Here is a 25,834-nt window from a genome sequence, read left to right on the forward strand (position 1 = left end):
GCCCAAGATTGGCTGCCGGGTTTTCACACATCTGAAGGTGTTTCACGAAGGTGGTATGTTTCAAAGTTGTAAAGGTGCTGAGGTTTAGAAGTCCTCTCTGCTTGACACCAACAAAACCCAAGAATGTGCTGGGGGCACCCTACAGATGTGACTACACATTCCAGCGCCAACACAGCATGCCCATGATACATAGAACAACAGCAAAGCATGACCCATTCCCCCTTTCTCTCCCCCACGTGTATGCGGACAGTCCTCCAGAGCAACACACACAAAATGCTGGAAGAACTCAGTTGGTCTGGCAGCATTTATGGAAATGAATAAACTGTCGATGTTTCAGGCCGACACCCTTTATCAGGACCATCCAACTCCAAGCAGGCTTCCGGGCCTCCTGTCCACACAATTTAACCATCAGATTTTGAGGTGTGAACTTTCAATTGATCTTCAGGTTCCAATCTGGATTAGATTAAAAGGCTGGGACAATATCGTGGATCAAAGGGTCTGTACTGTGCTGTACTGTTCGATGAAATGTTTCTATGGGACTTGGGGTTCTGCTCAGAGCAGACAGAATGAAAGCAATTGACAGGAACTCAAGACTGAAGGGTTGTCTGCAGTGAGATGTAAAACATAGAAACATGTCCTTCGGCCCAACTGGACCATGCCATTCTGAGTGGGAGCATTGGACAGTTTCTCCCCATGACAGGCATGATGGACAGGGTAAAGCAGGGGGGCAGGGGGGAGAGTGGAGGGAAGGGGAGATCAGAATTAGATTGATTAAAGATGTACTCTGACATAACACCAGAGTTCTTTATCCACAGCAGCCTACGGCTGAGGAATACGTGGGTGAGAGGCAGGCTTCAGGGGTAGGAAGGGGGGCTCTTGGGGAGTAAGGGTGTATCGTGTTTGAGGGACAGGGAGGCAGGCAGTGACATTATGTTGGGACAGAGAACAAGCTGGTGTTGGTGGAGTAGAGGGAATGGAGAAGTTTCGGACAAAGGGCTGGTGGAGCTTTGGGGTTGGAGATAAAGAGAAAAGGTTTCAAAGGTAAATTTAATGTCAGAGAAATCCTGAAATTCTTTTACTTCGCAACTGTCCATTGAAGGACAGGTAGACACTGGGTTTTGGACCATCATAGTAACAGTGACAAGAGGAAATCTGCAGATGCTGGAATTTCAAGCAACACACATAAAAATTGCTGGTGAACGCAGCATCTATAGGAAGAGGTACAGTCGACGTTTCGGGCCCAAAGTAACTGTGTACATTGACATATATACTTCAAAGTTGCTGGTGAACGCAGCAGGCCAGGCAGCATCTATAGGAAGAGGCGCAGTCGACGTTTCAGACGAAGGGTCTCGGCCTGAAACGTCGACTGCGCCTCTTCCTATAGATGCTGCCTGGCCTGCTGCGTTCACCAGCAACTTTGATGTATGTTGCTTGAATTTCCAGCATCTGCAGAATTCCTGTTGTTGACATATATACTGTGTACTTTGTCATAGTAACTGTGACATGGTGGGGAGCCCACCGAGGTACCTAAGTGAGCCGCCTTCTTTCATTAGCAGCGTTAGGATCCAATGGGATTAAACAACACGTACTACAATATCTAAAATAATTGTGTTTAGGATATTGATTGCTCTGTTCCCACGCTGCTCAATGTACCCACTAATATGGCGCCTCATCTCCATAAGATGGTGGACAACTACTACGCATGTGTGGCCTCTGCTACACGCACGGAAGCCTGGGAAATGAAGTCAAATTTAAGGCCAACTCCCAGCCGACAATAGGCTATACACGCATAGTGCATCATGGGAGTTGTAGTCTATTTTTACTACAAGCTTCCGGTGGTGACCTCGAACTTCAGCCATGCGTAGAAGGCGGTAGCTCCAGTGGGCACCATGTGAGTTGTAGTCCGTCGGAGTCCTCAATCAGCGGCAAGGCTCGACACAGAGGAGCGCTGAAAGTGAGAGGATTCCCGTCCCGTTGGCGGAGGTGAGAGCATGGGGATGTTTGGCACGTAGGGATGGAGGGGGGGACCGAGGTCGGATTAGCTGCCACACGGGCCGAACGGTCTCCTCGTACACAGAGCGGTTTCAGCTCCACCGGTGCTGCCTACGTTGTGAAGTCCGGGCCTCGGAGAGGCGGAACGGTGTTTCTTTGCTTCTCCGCCTCCTCCCTGGGATAGGACGGAGGTACGGAGCGGCCTCTCTCTGCTCCGCACGCATGGGATAGCATGAAGGGACAGAGAGGCCTCACCTGTTTTCCACGCGTGGGATAGTATGGAGGGACGGAATGGCCTCACCTTGCTCCCCACGCGTGGGAAAGCATTGAACGACAGAGTAGTACCTCCTGCTTTCCTTGTGTAGGATAGTTCGGAGGGACAGAGTGGCCTCCTGTCCCCACACTAACAGTTGTACAGCATGAAAACAGACTGATCCATGTCATCCAAGGTGCCCCATCAAAACTAATCCCATTTGTCTATATCCTTCTAAACCTTTCCTATCCATGCACCTTCCTCACACTTCCTCTGGTAGCTTGTTCCATGTACCGACCATCCTCTGTTTGAAAAGGTTGCCCCTCAGACTCCCTATAAATCTCTCTCCTCTCATTTTAAACCTACATCCTCCAGTTTTAGACTCCACTACCCTGGGGAAAAGACCTTACCATGATTTTATAAACCTCTATAAGGTCACCCTCAGTTGCATCCTTGCCGAGAAAAACAGTCCCAACTTGTCCGGTATCTCATTATAACTCAATCCCTCCAGTCCCAATAACATCCAAGTGAATCTTTTCCCACTTTCTGTAACTTAAGTCACATCCTTCTTGGAGCAAGGTAACCAGACCTGCACACAATACTCAGAATGCAGACTCTCTAATGCCTTGTAGAACTGTTACTTGTACTCAGTGGCCCATCTGATGGAGGCCAGCGTGCCAAACTCCTTTGCCATTACCCTGTCTACGCGTGTCACCACTTACAGGGTATGATGTACCTGTATTTCATGCCTCTCTGTTCTTCCTAGGACCCTGCCATTCACTGTGTAAATCCTGCTCTGGTTTAACTTCCCAAAAGGCATTACTTTACACTTAGGTCTGAGTTAAATTTTAAGTGCCATTCCTTTACCAACTTTCCAGATTGATCCTGTTGTAATAGTAGATAAAACAATAAGTGCTGGAGGGACTTGGCAGGTCAGCAGCATCTCTGGTGGAGAATAAGCAGCTGGTGTTTTGGGCCGAGACCCTTCAGCAGGACTGCAGAATCTTACACAGTCTTCTTCACTGTCCACTACGTCACCAATGTTGGTATCATTTGCAAACTGACATACACTCTCACCCAGAGTGCAAAGGGCTGGGATGGGACTGGACAGAATTTGTGCAGCATGTCATTAAGACAACTTCTATACAAAATATAAAGAGGAACCTACTCAGGAAGCAGTACTGGATCTCCTCTAGGGAAAGAAAAGGGCCAAGTAACTCCAGTGAGAGTTGTGGTGTACTTTGAGTCCAGTGACCACAATTCTATTAGTTTTTAAATGATTATGGAAAAAGATAGAACACGCCCACAAATTAATGTCCTTTATGTACATCAAAAGCCTAGCCAGGTGGTTACACATGGAGGAAATGGAAGTCATCCAAAAAATGAAGGATCTATATGGAAAACCATGGTCACCAAAGTCTGCATTGGATATGGTACCTAGACAGACTAGAGCAGGGCCAACTCTGAGGGCATTAGGCAGGATCAAGCTGGGACTGACTGGACGACTATTGGTCGACTCTACATGGTACCATAGAGGTTAGCGTAATGCTTTACAGCCCTAGCCATTGGAGTTCAATTCCCACTACTGTCTGAATTGAATTGACTTTATTTATTACATCCTTCACATGCATGTGCAGTAAAAATCTTTATGTTAAATGTTTCCGTCTGAATGTGCAATGTGCAAATTATAGTAATTTGTAATAAATAGTATGTACAGCAAGATGTACAACAGAGCAGTCAATATAGTTTAAAAATAATTGTGTCAGTGTGAATTAATCAGTGTGATGGCCTGATGGTAGAAGCTGTCCTGGAGTCTGTTGGTCCTGGCTTTTATGCTACGGTACCGTTTCCTGCCTACGTTGCAACTGGAACAGTTTGTGGTTGGGGTGACTCAGGTCCCCAATGATCCTTCAAGCCCTTTTTACACACCTGTCTTCGTAAATATCCTGAATAGTGGGAAGTTCACATCTACAGATGTGCCGGGCTGTCCGCACCACTCTGCAGAGTCCTGTGATTGAGGGAGGTACAGTTCCCATACCAGGCAGTGATGTAGCCAATCAGGGTACTCTCAACTGTGCCCCTTAGAAAGTCCTCAGGATCCGGGGACTCCTGCCGAACTTCTTCAACTGTCTGAGGTGAAAAAGGCGCTGTTGTGCTTTGTTCAGCACACGGCCGGTATGCATAGACCAAGTGAGGTCCTTGGTATAAAGAATTAGTACGTTTTCCCCATGACCATGTGGGTTTCCTCCAGGTGCTGCTTTTCCCTCCCACGTGTAACCCTCAGGTCCACCAGCGGCGTTAGTCTAGGGGAAGGCGGCCAAACTTGAGAAATCTTGTGATGCTGCGTGATGTGTTCCCCATTACACGAAATAACAAACAGTACACAATATGCAATTAAACAATTGACCTTTATAAGTCTTCATTTGACTCTCGGGTTGGTAAAGAAAACAAAAAGAAAAAGGGCCCATTTTAATGAAACAGTCTGATGCGCATGTTGGAGCTCACTGCTCTCCCGTTTGTCCATTCTCCATCGATTCCCCCCCCCCCCCGGCGTCGTTCACTCCCAACCCCATTCCAAGTTCACTCCGTCCTACAGTCCAGCCTCTCTCCGTTCTGACATCTTCTCTCTCCATCTTCTCCCGAACAAAAGCCCGCGAATTCCTCGCTCTCAGGCACACAAGAAAGAAAACCACTCCCCCCATTGGACGCCGCACATTCCAAAGCCCCCGTTATCCCGAGTCATAACCCAAACACACTGCTGCTACAGAGAAACCATTACATTAGCAGTGAAACTTTTCCCAGGGCGTTACACGTGTTTCAAAGACATATGGGTTGTGTTAGTGAGTTGTGGGCATGTTATATTGGCACCAGAAGCATGGTGATACTTGCGGGCTGCCTCCAGCACACTCTTGGACTGTGGTCATTTAGCAACTGTATGTTTTGATGTTTCGATATACAGTATTGAGCAAATCTCTTTGGTGCATGTACATAGCTAGGGTGCCTAAGATACTTGCACAGTGTATTTGTCAATGTGGAGCGGAGAGAGAATTTGTAAATCTGACGGGAGCAAGGGATATTGAGAATGGTGAGTGTGGAGTGCTGTACGAGGGGTGTGAAACAGGTGGCAGAGAAAGAGTGTCAGGTGTGGAAACAGGGTGCAGACACACCTAGCCCTGAATCACCAGACAATGTCATTTGATTCCAAACAATTGGTTTATTGCTCATTATTGAATGTCTCTTGTGGTTCCCTCTCCCTGCCTCCTACCCACCCTCAGCCCACAGTAGAGACCCACATCAGAATCAGGTTTATCATCACTCACATTTGTCATGATTTTTTTTGTGTGGCAGTAGAACAGTGAAGAACAAAATTAGTACAGTACTGTGCAAAAGTCTTGGGCACCCGAGCTATTAGACATGTGCCTGCGACATTTGCACAGTTCTGTACATGTGACAATTAAAACTAATCTTTATCTTTGTGTGGGAACCTTTTAGGAAGGATCATAACAAGAATCCGGGGAAGCATGTTTCTGTTAGGGTGAAAGGTAGATATTGTAATTTCAGGGAACCCTGAGTGATGACAGATCTTGGGGTTCTGGTCAAGGAAAAGGAAGTATACATCGTTTAGGCAGCTGGATACAAATGAATCCCTCTGAGTATAAAAAGTTTAAGAGGGAAATGAGGAAGGCAAAAAACTATGAGGTGGAATTGGCAGACAGGGTTACAGACGTTAATCGCAAGAGGTTCTCAGTTATATTAACAGTAAAAAGGTGATCTGGGAGAAACCATCAGGGCTGCTTGCATGTGGAGCTGCAGGAGGTGGTGAGATTTTTATTATCTATCTCCCCTTGGTGCCAGACAAAAATAGGAGCTTTTGCAACATAGGCAGTTTGAGGAAGGAGGTATTTGCAAGCCTTGAAATAATAAACGTGGGCTGATCCCCAGGGCCTGACTCAGTGGCCAAACAATTTGCTATGTCTTTAGCTACTAGCGAAATTCCAGAATGTGTTAAATGTTCTATTGTTCGGGAAGGACAACAAGGCCAGGCCAGGGAACTACAGGCTGGTGAATCTGACTTCAGTTGTGGAGGGATATTACTGGAGGGCTGCCATCACTTGGATAGTCAGCATTGCTATGTGAGCTGGAGGTCACGCCTGATGAATCTTACGGAGTTTTTTCAAAGAAGTAACTAAAGGGGCAAATGAAAGTAGGCAGAGAATAGTCTATATGGACTTAGTAAGGCCTTTGACAAGGTCCCACATGGCAGGCTGTTCTGGAAGGATAGGCCGCAGAGGATTCAGGGGGAGCTAGCAAGATGGTTTCAGAATTGGTTTGATGATAGGAAGCAGAGGGTGAGCGTTGAAGGACAAGAGGCTTGTGACTAGTAGTGTACCCCAGGGGTCACTGTTGGAACGTCTATTATTCATTATTTATGTAAAGGTACATGACACAATTAGTGAGTTTGCTGATGGTACAAAAGTAAGGGGTCTTGTTGATAGTGAAAGAGGTTACAATAAACTACAACGAGATCTTAATCAGATTGGCTGAGGAGTGGCAAATGGATTTCAACTTGGATAAGTGTGAGGTGGTGCATTCTGGACAACCAAACCAGAGCAGGACTTGCACAGTGAACGGTAGAGCTTGGAAGTGTTGTGGACCAGACGGGCCTGGAGTCCAAGTGCACAGTTTGATGAAAGTAGCCATGTAAGAAGACAGGTTGGTGAAGAAGGCATTTAACCTGCTGGCCTTCATCGGTTGTGGCACTGGGTTTAGAATAGGGATATTATGTTATGCTATAGTTATACAAGTCATTAATGAGACTACGCTTGGGAGTATTGTGTACAACTTTGGTCATCCTGTTAAAGGGAGAACACTGTCAATCGGAGAGGGTGCAGAAGAGATTCTCGAGGGTGCTGCCTGGACCAGAGGGCTTGAGTTATGGGGAGAGGTTGGCCACACTGGATTTTTATTCCCTGGAGTGCAGGAGAATGAGGGGTGACCGCAAAGAAGTTTGTAAAGTTAGGAGGTGTATTGATAAGGTGGACGGTGACGGTCTTTTCCCCAGAGTTGTAGGTGATCATGGTGACCAGGATACCATAATTATTCTTTGGAAATTGTTCCACAGAAATGGTTTGCTATTGCCAAAGGTGTTTATCTGCAGCAGATAACATGCATTACAACATAGTACAGGCCCATCGGCCCTCAAGGTTGTGCTGACCTTCTAAACTACCCTGAGATCAATCTAACCCTTCCCTCCCACATAGCCCTTCATTTTTCTAACATCTAGCCCATTTAAGAGGTTTTTTAAATGTCCCTAATATATCTGTCTCTACCACCACCTCTGGCAGGGTGTTCCACACACCCACCACTCGTGGTGGAAAAAAAACCTACTTGTGACATTCTCCCCACCCCGCCCCTGTACAATCACATTAAAATTATGCCTTTTGCACTGGCCATTTCCACCCAGGGGAAAAGTCTCTGGCTATCCATCGATCCATGCCTCTTAATATCTCGTACACATCTATCAAATCATCTCATCCTCCTTCACTCCAAACAGAAAAGCCCACACAATCTATAAGACGTGCTGTCTAATCCATGAGTGACAGGGTGGAGATATGTCTCTAACAAAGGAGGTGTAAGGTAGCCTGTCGGTCACCCTTGGGGGAGGTGCAGCATCTGCTTAGCCCCCCAGTCAGGGTCCTGTGAAGCCATGGGAGCAGGTGCTGGATGGCGGTATGAGCACCTGGTGTACATCACAAGCCCTGGTTATGTGACCACTTATGCCAAGCAGATAATTTCTGAAGAGGATTTATTGATAATAGCTGGAGTCAGCATATTGTGAAGATACTGCCCAGAAGAAGGCAATGGAAAACCACTTCTGTAGAAAAAATTGCCAAGGACAAGCATGATCATAGACCATGATACCCACATCATACAACATGGCAGATAATGACGATGATCAGACAGCATCCTGGTAAATCTCCTCTGCATCCTCTCTAAAGTCTCCACGTCCTTCCTGTAACGAGATGACCAGAACTGAACACTGTAAATCAATCTGCTTAGGAAACACAGTGGGTCGAGCAACATCTGTGGGGTTAGACAGAGGGATTCTCTATGTTTTGGGTTGAAATGCTGTGTAACCTCTGCTTTCTCCTGGGTTGTGGGTGAATTGGTAGGTTGCGAATTTATTGACCTGGTCCCACGTGTCTCCCCACCCACAGGCGATGCGTCTTGCAGCCTTGCTAGCCGCTGCGGCCAAGGTACCGAGGGGCTACCGGTATGGTACCAACCGCCCCTGGACGACGGCAGCACAAAGGATGAACCCTCCTGGCAGACAGCGCAGGAAGGTGTTTGTGGAGCCCATCCAGGAGTGGACTGTATTCCGGGGAGACACGGTGAGTTTGGAGAGAGTGCAGAAGATGGCTGTGGAGGCCAAGTCTTTGGATATATCTAAAGCTGAGGTTGCTAGGTTCTTGATTAGTAAGGGTGTCAAAGGTTACAGGGAGAAGGTAGAAAATGGGGTTGAGAGGAGTATTAAATCAGCCATGATAGAGTTGATGGACAAATGGCCTAATTCTGCTTCTTATGGTCTTACTAACGTCAAAGGTGTGGCTTATAGAGCTATTGTGAGTGACGGGCCTGAGAGTTGGGAACATTGTGGAACTCGGCAAAGGGCAGAGAAGTTGAACGAGGGTGGGGCTTAGCTGGAGACGTGCGAGTCGTGGTGACAAACTGCACCACAGATTCACCTGGATGCCACCTGCAATGGACTGTTTAGATTCCAAGGAAAATGTTGGATGTGCTTGTCCGAGAGGGAGTAGCGCGTAAGTCACCGTACAGATTCTGGGAGGGTGACTTTGCTGTAGTATGAGGGAATGGATCGACTGTGTCCGTGTTAATGTAGAACAGTACAGACCTTCAGCCCAAAATGTTATACCGACCTTTTTCCCTACTGTAAGTTCTAACCCTTCCCTCTCACATGGCCCTCCAATTACCTATCATACATATACCTATTTAAGAGTCTCTTAAATGTCCCAAATGTATCTGTCTCTACCACCATCCCTGTACTTTCCTTCAATCACATTAAATGCTGGCCCCTCATATTAGCCCAGGGAAAATGTCTCTGGCTAGTCACTCGATCTACATCTCTGTCAAATCACTTCTCATCCTCCTTCACTCCCAAGAGAAAAGACCTTGCTTGCTCAGTATCTCATGTCATTCTACTTTTGGCAAAAAACTGTGCTGACAGACAGGTTGTGTTCCCCCTGGCTGGTGAGCATGACACCAGAGGCCACGGTCGTGGAATGAGGTGGTGGTGGTTTGGGTCTGGTTTGGCTGTGAGCATGGAGGGAGGTTTGGGATGTTGGGTGGAGATGGTCTCAATCCAGAGTGTTGCTGTTAAAGGTGCACAGCTGTGATGGGACAGATGCCAGGTGGGTCCCAGTAGATCCTGACCTTTTCCTTTCCATTCTTTGGACAGGTGGAAATCCTCAAAGGGAAAGATGCTGGCAAGCAGGGAAAGGTGAGCCAGGTCATCCGAGCTCGCAACTGGGTGATTCTGGAGGGGCTGAACACGGTAAGTTTGAGAGGCGTTGCTCACTCTGGGCTTCAGGACAGAGGTCACTTGGAGGTGGGGCAGAGAGAGGCGGTCACTTGGGGTTCGGTGGGGGGGTTGGAGGTCACTCAACTGGTGGGGCAGGGAGAGGCGGTGGTTAGGAGAGGGAGATGACAGGTAGGCTGGGAGTACTGATGATGTGGGACAAACTTGGGTTAAATAAACTCTTCTCTGGCTTCCAGCCGGGTACAGTTATCAATTATAACTGACGTTTCAATGACAAATTCCACCATCTTCACAGCTGTACCTGGATGGAAGTCCAAAAGGAGTTTATTTGTCATACTTGCCGGGAAAGCAACCCAAGTTTAGTGCTTTCCCTGGAGCGGAGGAGGCTGCGGGGAGACCTGACAGATTCATAAGACTTTGAGAAGTGTAGACAGACAGTATCTTTTTTTGTATACTGAGTGGTGGATACCTGGATGTGCTACTGGAGGTGGTGATGTAGGAGTAGAAGGGGTGGGTGGAGGGTAGGTGGAGAATGAGGAGGTTTCAGGGGTAAGCACGAGGACGAGGGTGAGACGTAGGGGACAGGGTGAGAGAATACGGGCGAGGGTTTAGCAGGGTGTGACATTGAGATGGAAGGCTATGGGTAGATGTGACCCATTGCATTAAGCTTTCACCCTTTCTCCTGTCTTGCCCCACAGCACTACCGTTACATTGGACGGACGGGCGAGTACAGGGGGACATATATCGCCAGCGAGGCACCGCTGCTGGTGACTGATGTGGCTCTTGTTGACCCCAGTGACCGGTAGGTTTCCCCTCAACGCCACACCCCCAGTGCTGTGACTGTCTCTCGGACAGCACCGGTCCCTCGGCCTAACAATTCCACCACCCTTCCTCCCACAGGAAACCAACTGCCATTGAATGGAAGTTCACAGAGGAGGGGGAGAAGGTTCGAGTCTCCACGCGGTCCGGACGCATCATTCCCAAACCCGTATTCCAGAGGAAGGATGGGATCGTGCCCGAGCAGTGGAAGGGTGAGTCCGTCTCTCGCCACCCTTCCAGAATAAACCACCCAGACCAGGGAACCTCCTTGATTCCTCGTGGGGTGGGGACAGGAAGCAGACATGAAGGGGGTCACAGAGACTGGGAGGGACGTAAAGGCTGCAAAGCATCACAGAGATGGGGAGGGGTGCAGGGGCTCGAGGAAGGGATTCCATCTACCTCTCATTTGGATAAGTATGTAATTAGGAAGGATTGAGAGGGATATGGGCCAAATATGGCCAGATGGGGCTGGCTCAGGTGGCCAGAAGGAAAGTATTGTCAGCGTGTCATGTGGGATCCCTGACACTGGCTTCTCTGTTGCTGTGTTTAGATGGGCCGAAGGACACCAGCGTTGAGGATGCGTTGTCCACCTCCTACACTCCTGCCCTGAAAACCTTCGAGGAAGACATCATGGAGAAGATGGGCGTTGTTGAGACTGCCCGGCACCGCAAGTCCTTCTGGTACTGATCACCGGCTTGAATGGAAGTTGCAGACTTTTATTAAATTAAATCATTCCTTTCCATTGAGTGAGTGCGGGAGTATTTGTGCCAACCTTGTTGTCTGGTGATCTTCAGCAAGGATATCAGCTGAGGGACACAGGAGAGCCAGGGTGGGGAGACGGAGGGCCATGGTCTCTATGGGCACGTCCCGTGGCTGAAGATGGAAGGTGGGAACATCCCAAGATCACTGCAATGAAGGGAGAGAGTGAGCCCTCACTGTCACCACTTCCCCCACAGCTGACAGACTTCACAGTGGGTCACCGTTGACATGTATGGCAGGAGGGGGGTGACCACTTGCTGATGGAGACGGTCTGCCCCGCCTCAACTCGGCCAGAGCAAGACCGCACGCTGCACTGTGTTCCTGCACCTGAGGAGGCACAAGGAATCTTCCTCCTGTGGTGGGACATTCCCCTGTCACTGACCACCCCCCCCCACCCCCGTGATGGGGCACTCCCCTCATCAGTGACCCCCTCATATGGTGGGACCCTGTCCCGTCCATGATCTTTTCCTGTGGTGGAACTCTTCCCCTCACCACCAACGTCCCGAATCTGACCAAAAGTCATTTAGGCATGTTGTTTTGTGCAGGATCATCTCCTGCTGCGACGCTGGAGGGCCACGCTGACTCGAGGTGTGTCTGCAGCTGATGGTGCTACTGCAGGATGTGCGGGCTTTGGTAGAGCATGAGTGAGGTTTAAGCTGTGATAGGTGCCTCATAGTAGGCACAGTCACACTGCACTGTCCTGTCTACATTCTGAGCTGGGATTCACGAAGCACATCGGTGGGAGTTGGAGGTGGCTCTGCTGGCTGCCCTCTCCTCTGCCTTGTCATCCTGTGGGCAGGCGGCATTGAATGTCAGAAGTGTGTGGAACCTCTCTTGGTGCAGGCAGACCCTTCTGTCGGGCAGAGAGTGTGACTGAGCTGACCGACATCAGCATCCAATGTCATTTGTGTACGGAAGTTCACTTGGGGCAGCTAGCCCCATCTGCCGGGCAGAGAAGCTGACTGAGCTGACCACTGAGCTTGGCAGCCAACAGCACGAAGTTGCGGGGGGAGAACCTCGGCTCAAACAAGGGCAGTAGCTGGCAATGAAAGCCTGCAGAGAGAATGGATGTTTAACTGATCAAAGGATCTTTAACAGAGCAGTCCCCTGTCTCCCCATTGTACTGTTCCCTCCTCCTCGTTCCCTGACCTGCCAACCTCCTCCCGCCCTTACTCAATCACCTCCCTCTGGGTCCCCTCCTCCTTCCCTTTCTTCCATGGTCCACTCCTCTCTCCTGTCAGATTCCTTCTTCCTCAGTCCTTTACTTTTTCCACCTATTCCCTCCTAGCTTCTCAATTCATCTTCCCTTCCCCCACCCATCCACATTCTTCCTCACCTGTCACCTGCTGGCGTGAACTACTTCCTCTTCCCCCACCTTCTTATTCTGGGTTCTACCCCCTTCCCGATGAAGGATCTTGGCCTGAAACGCCGAGATCCTTTCCATAGAAGCTGCCTGGCCTGCTGAGTTCCTCCAGCATTTTGTGTGTGTTGCCAGCATCTGCTGAATCTCGTATTTATGATTTCCTACCCCATTGTTTTATCAATTCCCCAATTACCCCTCCCCCCACCAATTGACTGCTTCTCTCCTGCTCTTTCACTCTCCAATCTTTTCCTAAACCAGTTTAATTCAGACAAGTGTGAGGTGTTGTACTTCTGGCGATCAATTGTACAGGACAGTACACAGTTAATGCCAGCATCCCGGACAGATGTTGATGTTCAGAGGTCCAAGTCTACAACGCTCCGAAAGTGGCTACATTGGTTGATAGGGTGGTTAATAAAACATATGGTACGTATGCCTTTATTAGTTGAGACATTGAGTTCAAACGTTAGAAAGTTATGTTGCAGCTTTATTGAGCTCTGGCCAGGCGGCATCTGGACTATTGCATTCAGTTCTGGTCGCCTCATTATAAAGAGAATGTTGAAGCTTCGGAGACAGAGCGAAAGAGGTTTACTGGGATGCTGCCTGGATTACAGGGCGTGTGCTATTGAGGTGGACAAACCTGTTTTTGTCAAAAGTAGAACAATACAGTTCAGTGTAGGCCATTCAGCCCACAGTGCTGTGCTGACCTATATATACCTACTCCACGATGAATCTAAACCTTCCCTCCTACACACACATAGTCATAGTCATACTTTATTGATCCTGGGGGAAACTGGTTTTCATTACAGTTGCACCATAAATAATAAATAGTAATAGAACCATAAATAGTTAAGTAGTAATATGTAAATTATGCCAGTAAATTATGAAATAAGTCCAGGACCAGCCTATTGGCTCAAGGTGTCTGACCCTCCAAGGGAGGAGTTGTAAAGTTTGATGGCCACAGGCAGGAATGACTTCCTATGACGCTCTGTGCTGCATCTCGGTGGAATGAGTCTCTGGCTGAATGTACTCCTGTGCCCACCCAGTACATTATGTAGTGGATGGGAGACATTGACCAAGATGGCATGCAATATGACAGGCTGTTACCCTCCATTTCTGTTACTTCCTTGTGCCAACATAAATCTCAAGAAGTCCCTATTGTATCTGCCTCTACCACCACCCTTGGCAGCACGATCCACACACCCAACGCTCACTGTGTAAAGATAATCTACCTCTGACATCCCCCACCCCCCCAGTAATCTTTCATCTTATCATCTTAAAATGGTGTCCGCTGGTATTGGACATTGCCACTCTGTGGGGGGAAAAGTCTCTGGCTGTTCTCTATGTCTCTCATAATCCATGCAGCTCTATCAAGTGGTCTCTTATCCTCCAAAGAGAAAACCCCTAGGCTGCTCAATCTCTCTTCATAACACATGCCCTCTGATCCAGGCAACATCTTGGTAAATCTCCTCAGCACCCGTTCTAATGCTTCCTCATCCTTCCTATAATGAGACCAGAACTGAACACAATATGCAAGTACAGAGCTGTAACATCACCTCATGGCTCTTCAACACAGTCCCCTGACTAACGAAAGCCAACAATCCATATACCTTCTTAACCACCCTACCAACTTGCATTTCAACTTTGAGGGATCTATGGATTTGGGCCCCAAGAGCGCCCTGTTCCTCCACATTGCCAAGAATCCTGCCATTAACCCTGGAATGATGGAGCAGGCTTTTTGGACTGAGTGGCCGAATTCTGCTCCTAAGTCTTATAGTACTCTGCCTTCAAGATCGACCTTCCAAAGTGAATCACTCACACTTTTCCAGGTTGCACTCCATCTGCCACTTCTCAGTCCAATTCTGAGCTGGGGTGTCTCTGGAGTGTCAGAGGTTGAGGGGAGAATTGAGCAAAGTCATTAAAATTGAGAGAGAGAGTAGTCAGCAGGTACCTTTCTCCCCAGGTGCAAATGTTTAATACAGAGGGCGGAGGTTCAAGGGATTTACACAGGATTATGGTTACCTGGAACGTGCTGCCTGGGGAGGTGCTAGGAGCAGATACAACAAGTGTATATGGGGAGAACAGAGGGATATGAATGATATGCAGGCAGAAGGGATTCCTTTAATTAGGCATCATTAAGTTAATTATCTCAGCACAGTAATGCGGGCTGAAGGGCCTGTTCTCATTTAGTGTTCTCTTGAACCCATTTCTCCTCTCCCCTTCCTGAGCACTGATACCCCAGCCTGGACCTTACCTTGCTCCTGGAGGTAGATGACTCTGTCGAGGAGGATGAGAGTTTCGATGACGGGAGCCAGGCTCAGGGTGAGACAGAAGTAGGCCAGCACCTTGTTCCCCTGTTCCAACAGGGCCTCGACCTGGGCCACGTCCCACGACATTCCCGAGTGCAGGCCCAGCTTCCGTAGCCCTTCCCGGGCGTAACTATGGACACAGGAATAAGGTGTTACCGGGGTGAGGGGTGGGAGAGGGCTCAGTGTGAACGTCAAACCTCCACCATTTCTGACCTTCACCGGACGAGGTCTAGCACTCTGGCCTGTTATCCATAATTCATCATCCACCCACCCCCAGCCCAGATATACCCCCGGAAATACCATACTCCTGTCCTGAACAATCTAACTGGGCTGAAGGTTTTCCATTGCCTTTGGAACAGACCGTCCCTTGGTAACACCCACCCTCCGAGGTGGAGTACTCACTCTGGGAAGGGGAGGAGGTGAGCCTTGCCGCCTGCGTGTAGCGGTGGACGCCGCAGGTGAGGGTGTAGGTGCCGGATGATGACCTCGAGTGCAGCCCGGTAGCAGTGCGAGCGTAGCGCCGGACTCTGTCCCCGCAGGCGCTGTGCAAAGTCCTCCACCGCGTGGCAGGCCGTCTCCCGCAGTTTGTAGGGCAGCTGGTGGGCGGGCAGGGAGCGGACCCAGGCGCTCATGGGGTAGCCGCCCTCCTCGCTGGCCTTCATGTAGCAGCAGGAGACGAGAGCCAGTCCCCGTGCGCCGGGGCACTGGGCGAAGAGGCGCAGGGCGGCTGGTCCCAGGTCCCCACAGGCGTGGAGAGCCGCCAGCACCAGGGGTGGACTCCCCTGCCCCTGCCCCAGCTCCAGCTCCTCCAGCAGCTTCCCCTCCTCCTCAGAGAGTACCTGGTGCACCAGGTGCCGAGGAGGGTCCAGGCTATGCAGTGACAGCTCCCTGACGCCCTGTGGACAATGGCGGGGGGTGGGGGTGGGGGAGAGAGAGAGAGACTGGTGAGTGAGAGAGTGTGTGTGTGTGTCTGTCTGTCTGCGCGCGCGTGCTGGGTGATTGGTCTGTGCACTTAACCCAGCATTACCTTCCCACTGCCTCCTGCTATCCCTGTTCTGCCCTTTCCCCGAAATCGCCCCTTACCTCTCCCTCCACCTCTTCCTCTCTTTCCCTGCCCCCTCCACATCTCCCTTCCCCACCTTCCTCTCCCCTCTACCTCGTCAGTTTCCACCTCCCTCTCCACCCCCACCCTGCCTCCTTCTTTCTTGCCTCTACAGCAACACCCCACTCCCCCTCCCTGGCTCAACGTGTATCCACCACCCAGGTGCCATGAGATCAAAACAGCACCAGCAGGATCACAGCACGGAATGAGCCCGCACCACCCCCTGCCCCACCTCCCCAGGGACAGACCTCAGTCTCCCGGCGTGTCTCCTTCTCTAGGCCGAGGAGCAGCTCCCTGTCGAAGCGCCTGGCGGCCGTGACCAGCTCCTCGGATGCCTCCAGCCCGGTCAACTGTAGGCCGTGGTGGAAGGCAAGGTATCGCGACAAGTGACCCTGTGGGGGGGTGGGGAGGATGGGAGAGCAGAGGACAGCGGCTGACTCACAGTGCAGGGGCAGCCCAGGTTCCCCTTCCCCCGCCTGGAGGAGCTGCCAGCCGCTGTCACACAACTGTCCTTCCTCCTGGCATCTCCACGGAAAACGAGGCACAAAAAGGGTGGGCGAATGGGATCTGAGGGGGTGTGGCATCTCCTTGGGGTGAGTGAAATCCATCCCCTCTCCCCCCCCCCCCCCCGGTATGGAGGATCGTGAAAGGCTGTAGAGGGTTGTAGACTCAGCACGGGAACAACCCTCCCCACCATCGAGGTTATCAACAAGGTGGCATCCATCATTAAGGAGCCACAAAATCCGAAGCAGCCCTCTTCTCATTACTACCAGCAAGGAGGGTGTACAGCTGCTTGAAAACCCACACTCACCATTTCAGAAACAGCTTCTTTCCCTTGGCCATCAGATTTCTGAAGGATCCATGAATGTGTCTTCATCATTACTTATTGTACTTTATTTTTAATTTTTGCAGCTCATGGTGATTTTATTGGTCAGAATCGGGTGTGGCGGGGAGGGAGCTCAGAGCAGTGGGCAGACTAACAGGCGAGGGAATCAGAATCAGGTTTAATATCACTGGCGTATGTTGTGACATCTGATGTTTTGTGGTAGCATGGTAATCAAAAGTATAAATTACAATTACAATAGGAAAAATATAGATGAATTAAGAAGTGAGGTAGCATGCCTGGGTTCATTATGTATTCAGAAAACTGATGGCAGAGGGGAAGAAGCTGATCCTGAAACATTGTTTGTACATGGTACTGCTCCCACTGAACGACACACTTCATGTCATCTAAGTCACTGATAATAAACCTGATTCGGACTATAGTTACACTGGACTAGTTGGGCAGAGTAGCTGTTTAAATAGAACAACTTGAATCGGTTAGCCATTGGGCCTATTCAGCCTGCTCCACCGAAGATGGACTGGTTTCAGTATCTGAGAGGCTGCTGATCTCCTGGGATTTTCATACACAAGTCTCTAGAGTTTACGGAGAATGGTGTGATAAACAAAAAGCATTGCGGCAGGGAAAACACCCTGTTAATGACAGAGTTCAGAGGAAAATGGCCAGACTAGTTCATGTTGACAGGATGGCAACAAAAGCTCAAATAACCAAGCGTTACAACCTTGGTGTGCAGAAGAGCATCTCTGAACACACAACACGTTGAAACTGGAAGTGGATGGGCCATAGTAGCAGAAGCTCATGAACATACAAACAGTTGCCACTTTATTAGGTAAAGTGGCCAGGGTACATATCCGACTACAGACTCTCCGCATCTTCTGCAGAGTTTGGTTTTCCACTAAATTCAATGACACGGCAAATATCGACATGCTACACCTCGTTCCCCAAGAGTACGAGCTCACAGCTGTCCTAGAAGTGACGGTGTATTCGACTGTACCTGGCCTGATCCCATATCTACCACGTGCTCACAGCCTGTAGCATTGCACAACTTCTTCACCAGCTGTTGGAGAGAGGAAAGAGCCATTAGATGCTGGCTGTCAGCAGTAACCTCCAGTGTACACAAGCTGTGACCTGACTGCTTGCGGCTTACTCCCAAAACCTTCCGTGAGTGCGTATAGTTCTCCTTCTCCTAGATTAGCTGACGAGTTCCATTTGCCCAGAGCGGCTGGTTTTAAGGCACCTGTTACCTGCCTTTGTTCCTTCTCCTGACATTAGGAACGGTTCTGCCTGGTGTGGTAGCTAAGCCACATGTGAAGGCCAGGAGCAGGACTTGGTTGTGAGAAGCTATTTGAGATGCACGCCATTGGGAGCATTTAACAGAAAATTGGAGCTTATCCCCACTACACTACCCGCCCCCCCGCCACCCGGATCCGGAATCCGGATCTGGAGTCCCTAAGGATGTCCTATGTTGGGTTTAACACTGACTGGCCACTCCTGCGGTGAAGCTGGTGCCAAACTGTATTGGTCTCTGCTGTTCCTTCGGGTTCATCAGCTGCATGCAGGGGGGGGGGCCTGCTGCAATGGCCGACAGCTTGCTCTGCATATCGTCCTGCCTTGGCTCGCGTAGATGGCTAGGACGTAACATTCACGGTCGACCCCAACCAATGGAGGGGTTTACTGGGGTCAGGGCTGGAGAGCTGCGGTAGGACGGAGGATTCGTAGGTCAGCACGATGAGGCACCATCAGCTACCCTCCCAGTGCGGGAGGGGGCCCGACCTCTGCAGACTGACACTGGCTGGGTTTGTCCCACCCTGCTCCCCCTCACCAGGATGCTGTCTGGCTTCGAGAGCATGAGGTTGGATGATACATTCTCCTCAGTTCCTTTCACATTCTGAAAAGTTAGAAGGTTAAGTGGTCACACTGGTGTAATTGGGCAGCATGGACTCATTGGGCTGGAAGGGCCTGCGACCACTCTCTACCTCTAAATAAAAAAACGTTATCAATATCCGGGCTGTTTTCTCTGGAGCAGCAGAGGCTGAAGGAAGATCTGATAGGGGTTTATAAGATCATGAGAGGCATAGATAGAGCAGATAGTATCTGTTTCCCCAGGGTTGTAATGTCTAAACCAGAGGGTGTGCATTTAAGGTGGGGGGGGAAGGTAAGTTTATTTACACAGAGAGTGCTCGAAGGCAATGTCAAGGCTGATGATAGATTATACATCCGCCACAGCTCCTGCCCCTATTTTTCTTTCTGCACTACTCCATTCTCCTGCCCCAATCCTACCCCCCGACACCCATCCACACACACTCACGCCTTTCTCCTTTCCCATCCGCCCCACCCTCTTGCTTCCATCCACCACGACCCCAGGCTCCCCCCAAACATCCCATCCGCACTCTCTCCCAGCGCCTTTTTTTCATTCCTCTGCCTCCTGTCCCGCCCACCCCGTTCCATCCTCTTCCCCCTCCCACCTACTCCCTCCACCCCACCCCTGCCACTGCCACTCTCACCCCAGCCAGCCTGCGGATCTCGTGCTGTTTCTTGGGCCGGACGTGCTTGCGGAAGAGGTGTCCCAGCCGTGAGCTCTGGCTTTTGTTGGCCTGGAACTCCTCAGGCTCCCTGCTGCTCCCAGGGATGGCTTCACGCGGTGGGGAGACACCCCGGGGCTGGCGTGGCAGGGCCAGGCCATGGGCGGCCGCTCTGAATGCCAGCAGGGAGAGAGGCCAAACTGACTCCTGGCTAGGGGAGAAAGGGGGGAGGGGGCAGAGAGGGTGAGGTCAATGGATATAAAGGGGGAGAAGCAGTAAGAATACATGAGGTTCCTGTTACTTCAACCTCCCCAAAGAAGTGATCAGCATGCTGAACCCCAAGCCATTGCTTTAAGATGTAATGTTTATAATGCTGTAAACCCTGAGCTCGACAACCCTGGTCCAGGTGAATCACTGCCATCTGCTGGTGTAAGTGGAGGTGGCAGAGTTCCTACAGGATTATTGGAGTTCAGAGTTCACTGCATCAGGGTAAACTCTCAGACCCTGCCTCTTGGACTGGGTAAATAGTTGGTATCTACTGACGATAACCAGCAAGCTGATCACATGGAGGTGAGCAGTGACCCACGGCAACAGAATAATTAACGTAAAACCACCACAGCAAAAACAGGGCAGGCACAATAGCGTAGATGGTGACGGTACCAAGGATCCGGGTTCAATTCCCGCCACCGTCTCTAAGGAGTTTGTACGTTCTCCCTGTGGCCGCATGGGCTTCCTCCCACATTCCAAAGCTGTGCACGATAATAAGTTGTGGACATGCAATGTTGGTGCTGGAAGCGTGGAGGGCTGCCCCCTATACCTCCCCTGACTGTTGGTTGATGCAAACAACACTGTATGTTTTGATGTACATATGACAATGAAGCTCGTCTTTAATCTTTTAACTAACCTTATAGTGGTCTGCAGGCTACAGAATCTATCTTCAGTTCAAGAAGGTGGTGTCGAAAATCGTGAGACTTATGGGCTGCCCAGCACAACCTTTGCTGATTTGACTTGACACAAGTCAAGCTATTCTTCGTTTGATCACAACCCCGTGTTTTTCTTTAAAACTTGAGAGGAGGGGCTACATAAATGCATTTATAAACCGTTTCTCACCCAGCAGAAGATCCGTTCTCCAACAGCAGCGATGCCAACTGTGGGGCAGTCAAAGCGGAGAGTGTCAGCCGCCAGGAGCGGGGCACTTTCTCCCACAAGTTTTCACTGAAGAATTCCTACGAGGCAAGGTTGAAGGAAGAGGGTTGAAAAGACGACGGTATAAAAAAAGGAGAGGAATATATTAATCTGTATTTATCAAAGTGTACCCATCAATGTTATTAAGGGTCATAAAATCATCAAGCAAAATAGCACGGATAAAGGCCCTTTGGCCCAATTTCCTGTGGTCATCCCAGATCCCTCAAGGCTCCGTCTCTTCACGTACCTACCCAAGAGTTTTGTAAACAACACTGTTGTACCTGCCTCAGTTACTTCCTCTGGCAACTCATTCCATATACAGTATTCACCGCCCTCAGTTACCATCACACTAATGGCCCTGCATTGGCTATGTTCTCTCAATATGCCACAATCATATTGTGTAATTGAAGAGGGATAAGTGATTGAGTGATGAAGGGTCTCAGCCCAAAACGTTCACTGTTTATTCCTTCCACCCCCCCGCCCCCCGCCCCACAATAGAAGCTGCCTGACCTGCTGAGCGTTGCTCTGGATTTCCAGCGTCTGCAGAATCTCCTGTGCAAGTGACTGAGTGGCCTTCTCCTGCATGTTGAAGGACCTTCCTGTGGGTGCCAGGACATGAAGAGAAAATGGCAGGAGCCTCAGGACTGCTGATGCAGAGGGATCTGGGATGCCAGTCCAAAACTCCCTGAAAGTGGAGTGATGATGTCTGATTTATCATCCCTCTCAACCCCAATCTCCTGCCTTCTCCTAGTAACCTTTGATATCTTTTCTAATAAAGAAAAGCCATCAGCCTCCACTTTAAATGTACCCAATAACTTGGCCTCTGCAGCAACAAATTCCAGATTCACCACCCTCTGACTAACGAAATTCCTCCTCATCTCTATTCTAAAAGGATGTCCTTCTATTCTGAGGCTGTGACTTCTGGTCCTACGCTGCCCACTGAACTGAACAGGTTGTACCTGGGCAACACAAGGTGCTTCAGCAGGGACAAGCCACTCAACTGCTTGGCCCTGTTCAACTTTCAGGAAGATCTTGGCTAATTGAAAGTGCACAGTTAATGGCAGGATCCCTCACAGTGCTGATGTACAGAGGGATCTTGGGGTCCACGAAAGTGGCCATAAAAGTCATAAAGACAAGCATGCCATATGCCTCTGAGTTCAGGAGTCAGAAAGTTACGTTACTGCTTTATAAAAATTTGGCCAGGCTGCATCTGGAGTACTGCAGTCACTTCTGGTCACCCCATTGTAGGAAAGATGTGGAGGCTTTGGAGAGGGTTGAGGTTGCTGCCTGGATTAGAGGACGTGAGCTACAAGGACAGGTTGGAAAGGTTTGACTTACATTTTTCCTCTGTACAGTACAGTACAAACCCTTCATCCCACGATGTCGTGCTGACCTTTTAACCTAAATTAAGATCAATCTAACCCTTCCCTCCCACATAGCCCTCCATTTTCTATCATCCACGTGCCTATCTAAGGGTCTCCTAAATATCCCTGATGTATCTGCGTCTAACACCATCCGCAGCAGTTCCACCACTTTACGCTGTCAAAAGACCTACCTCTGACATCCCCCCTGTCACCTAAGTGTTACTCCCCATCACATTATCCATTTCCACCCAGGGGAAAAGTCTCTGGCTGTCCACTCTGTCTATGCCTCATCATCTTCTACACCTCTATCAAGTCACCTCGCATGCTCCTTTGCTCCAAAGAGAAAAGCGCTCGCTTGCTCGAACTACTGTATCCTCATAAGACATGTTCTCTAATCGAGAATGTGCCTATAAGGATAAATCTCCTCTTCAAGTTCAAGCTCAAGTTGATTGTCATCTGACTGTGCTTATATACAACCAAATGAAACCATGGTGCTCACACAATCAATGCTCCCTCTAAGTTTTTTTTTTACAGCTGTGCAGACCTACCATTGCTCCTTTTTACACAGATTGAAAACTGCACAGCACTTCAATAAAACTTTATATATAAAGGAAATTCTTGCTGTATGGTAACAAAGGTTACGTGTGCGGGAGCATTTCAGTTACTGTGCGGTCGCGCACCCGCACAGCTTAGATGGAACAGTGCTACACAATGCACACTGTATATCACACACGGCACATAAAACAAAATATTACCACTAGTTAGTTGTTAAAGTAGAAATCAAAATGTAGTAATGCACAGCGCAGGTAAACAATTCAGTGAACAGCCTACTGTCCTAGTGACGAGACCTCGGTGGTGCTCACAGATACAATAGCGGTGTTTCAGAGGCTGTGGCACCGGGAATGGAGGACCTGTATCGATCATTAAGGACCCTCAATCACCCTCTTCTCATTACTACCTTCAGGAGCCAAAAGACCCTCACTCAATGTTTTAGGAACAGCTTCTTCCCCTCTGCCATCAGATTTCTGAATGGACCATTAACCCATGTACACTACCTCATTTTTTTTCCTTTTCTTTCTGCACTGCTAATGTAATTTTTTATATATACAGTACTGTGCAAAAGTCTGTGACACATATAAATAGCTAGGGTGCCTAAGACTTTTGCCCAGTACTGTATTTATCAACATGGAGTGGAAAGTTAGTTTGTAAATCTGACGGGAGCAAAGGGTGTTGGGGATGGTGAGGGTGGAGCGCCACGGGAGATATGTGGGACAGGTGGCAGAGAAAGAGTGCCAGGGTTGGGGACTGGGTGGAGATACACCCAGCTCTGAGACACCAGGCAAGGTCATTTGATTCCATACGATTGGTTTAATGATCACTACAGAATGTCTCTCTGGTGCTTCCTGCTCCCTCCCCTCTCCATGCCCCCTTCCCATTTTCAGTCCACAAAATAGACCCATATCAGAATCGGGTTTATCATCACTTATACATGTCATGAAATGTGTTTACTTTGCAGCAGCAGTACAGTGCAATACATAAAATTACTACAGTACTAGATAAAATTCTTAGGCACCTTAGCTACTATATACAGTATATATGTGCCTAAGACTTTTACCAAGTTCTGTACATTTTCTTACTATAATTTATTGTTTTTTTAATCACGTATGGAGCATACTAGCCAGCCAGTGGTGTAGTGGCATCTACTCTGGACTTTTGAGGCGAATGGTCCTGGGTTCAAATCCAACTGGCTCCTTGCACACCTTCCATCTGTGCTGGATTGAGTGTTGAGCTAGCAACATGGCCTTGTAAACAAAACAACAAATGCTACAGAAACAGCATGGTTGCTTCCCACTGCGCCACAAGGTGTGGAGAGGAACAAAAGTCTGCTGCTGCAAAACAGCAAATTTCACGACATCTCTCTGCGATATTAAACCTGATCATGTGCAGGCAGACAGATTTAGTTTAATCTACTATAGATACGGTGGCTTGAAGGGCCCATTCATGGAGTTGTTAACAGACTCATGAGGGATCTGAAAGAGCTTCTGAAGTTGACTCACTATCACATACGAGTCCAGGATGTCGATGTACATGGACAGGAGGCGCACGATGTCCGCTGCCCTCTGCTTCTGCTCCTCAAAGGACAGCTGGTGAGCGCCAAGCGATGGCATTCTGGCCTGGGATCAACACCGGGCAACAGGCTGCACCTGGAGAACACAAGACAAAGAGCTGAAGTGAGATACAACCCCACAACCCTGGCCAATACTCCCTGTACAAAACCGAGGCAGCATTGCACAGGAATATGAAAGTGAGGTGCAGGGGCCGGCCATTACATCCTTCGACCCTGTTCCACCTTCCTTCAGTTTGCATTGAGCATTTTATTCCCCTCCACAGATGCTGCCTGACCTACCGATCACCTCCAGTATTTTGTGTGTGTTTCTCTGGATTTCCAGCATCTGGAAAATCTCTTGTGTTTATGTCGGTCTTCTTCCTCAACTTCGCTACCAAATGATTGCCTTAATCTCCATCTAGTTTGAACAAATTTTACTGCTTGAACATCGAAGGTAGAGAATTCCAATGAATCACCACCCTCTCAGGCGTTCTCATCTGAGTCCTAAGAGACCCACCTATTCTCAAACTATGTCCCTGGTCTTCGACTTTTAACTACCAGGGCAAACATCCTACCAGGCTGACATTCTTTCTAATCAAGCAATCAAAAGCAAAAACACACAAAATGCCAGAGGAAGTCATCAGGTCGGGCAGCATCTATGGAAATGAATAAACAGTCAACGTTTCAGGCAGAAGCCAGAATAAGAAGGGTCAAGGGGAAGGAGTACCAGCTGGCAGGTGACAGGTGACAGGTGAGAAGGGAGGGTTGGGGTGGTGGGGAGGGGGTGGGGCGAAGGGGGGGAGGGGGATAGGAAGGAGAGGGTGGCGGGATAGGGAGGGGGAGGGGTGGGGGATAGAGAGGAGGGGAGGGGGTTGGGGGGAGGGGAGAGGAGGGTGAGAGGGAGGGAGGGGTGGGGGGAGGGAGTGGGTGGAGGGAGAGGGGAGTGAGGGGTGGAGGGGAATGAGGGGGGGTGGGGTGAGGGGGAGGGGTAGGGGTGGGGGTAGAGGGGGAGGGGAATGGGGAAGGGGTGAGGGGGAGGGGAGGGGAGGGAGGAGGGGTTAGGGAGACGGAAGGGCAGAGGGGAGGAGGGATGGAGGGTTGGGGAAAGTTGGGGGGTCGAGCGATCCAAGTGAATATTTACCCGCGACTGCGCTCGCTCTCTGTCCAAATGGGGGTGTCGGGATTTGGTTTCGGGGTACAGAGTTAGGGCCGGGATCAGGACCGAACGCTAGGCAGTAGCATCTCCCGCCCTCTCAACCCGGAAGGAGATGCCGCGTCGACCCGGAAACACATGTACGCGGTCGGGCCTCGCGGCGGCGGCGGCAGCGGCTCCCAGACCGGGTGAGGAGGGTGGTAAGAGAGCGGGAGGCGGGGGTGCTGAAAGTGAGGGGATGGTATTGAGAGTGGGGAGAGGGTGAAAGGAAAGGAGGTGGTGAGAGTGGGGATGAGGCAGTGTGGGAATGAGACGAGGGGGTGATGAGGGTGAGGGGTGGGGAGGCAGCGGGTGATGGGGACGCAGAGACGGTACCCGGAGGAGAGATGTTGGACGATACTGGAAAGAGGGGAGGGACGAGATATCAGGATGTTCCATCATACCCCTCTCCTAACTCTTCATCCAGCCTCTCTCATTCCTCCTCTGCCACTTGTCACTCTCCCTCCTTCC

The 25,834-nt window shown here is 49.8% G+C and overlaps 3 protein-coding genes across 6 annotated transcripts in view; 2 read left to right on the forward strand and 1 right to left on the reverse strand.

Annotated features, from left to right (window-relative positions):
• The first annotated feature begins 1,844 nt into the window (after nucleotides 1-1,844).
• mrpl24 (mitochondrial ribosomal protein L24) lies at nucleotides 1,845-11,364 on the forward strand. Its single transcript, XM_063041665.1, has 6 exons — nucleotides 1,845-1,983; nucleotides 8,464-8,637; nucleotides 9,723-9,818; nucleotides 10,502-10,605; nucleotides 10,704-10,834; nucleotides 11,173-11,364. The coding sequence occupies exons 2-6, from the start codon at nucleotides 8,467-8,469 to the stop codon at nucleotides 11,307-11,309; spliced, it is 639 nt and encodes a 212-aa protein (XP_062897735.1). The 5' UTR covers nucleotides 1,845-1,983; nucleotides 8,464-8,466; the 3' UTR covers nucleotides 11,310-11,364.
• On the reverse strand, nucleotides 8,104-25,432 carry mettl25b (methyltransferase like 25B). Of its 3 annotated transcripts, none has more exons than XM_063041661.1 (9): nucleotides 25,313-25,432; nucleotides 24,122-24,268; nucleotides 20,626-20,741; nucleotides 19,498-19,726; nucleotides 17,988-18,050; nucleotides 16,401-16,544; nucleotides 15,453-15,946; nucleotides 14,996-15,180; nucleotides 8,104-8,258 (listed from the first exon to the last, which is right to left on the reverse strand). In XM_063041661.1, the coding sequence occupies exons 2-9, from the start codon at nucleotides 24,230-24,232 to the stop codon at nucleotides 8,239-8,241; spliced, it is 1,362 nt and encodes a 453-aa protein (XP_062897731.1). In that variant the 5' UTR covers nucleotides 24,233-24,268; nucleotides 25,313-25,432; the 3' UTR covers nucleotides 8,104-8,238. The 3 variants fall into 3 exon arrangements, with proteins under 3 accessions (XP_062897731.1, XP_062897730.1, XP_062897732.1); XM_063041660.1 differs by lacking the exon at nucleotides 8,104-8,258 and adding an exon at nucleotides 11,520-12,434; XM_063041662.1 differs by lacking the exons at nucleotides 8,104-8,258; nucleotides 16,401-16,544 and adding an exon at nucleotides 11,520-12,434 and having other exon boundaries at nucleotides 25,313-25,431.
• A 20-nt stretch (nucleotides 25,433-25,452) lies between these two features.
• isg20l2 (interferon stimulated exonuclease gene 20-like 2) overlaps nucleotides 25,453-25,834 on the forward strand; it is a 25,009-nt gene continuing 24,627 nt past the window's right edge. The window contains exon 1 of one of the 2 annotated variants that reach the window (XM_063041663.1): nucleotides 25,453-25,512. The gene's annotated coding sequence lies outside the window, so the exon portion shown is untranslated. The remainder of the gene's footprint in view (nucleotides 25,513-25,834) is intronic. The other variant, XM_063041664.1, reaches the window with a different exon arrangement.

The sequence above is a fragment of the Mobula hypostoma genome, chromosome 2 (genome assembly GCF_963921235.1).
Source record: "Mobula hypostoma chromosome 2, sMobHyp1.1, whole genome shotgun sequence".
NCBI classification, from domain to species: Eukaryota; Metazoa; Chordata; class Chondrichthyes; order Myliobatiformes; family Myliobatidae; genus Mobula; species Mobula hypostoma.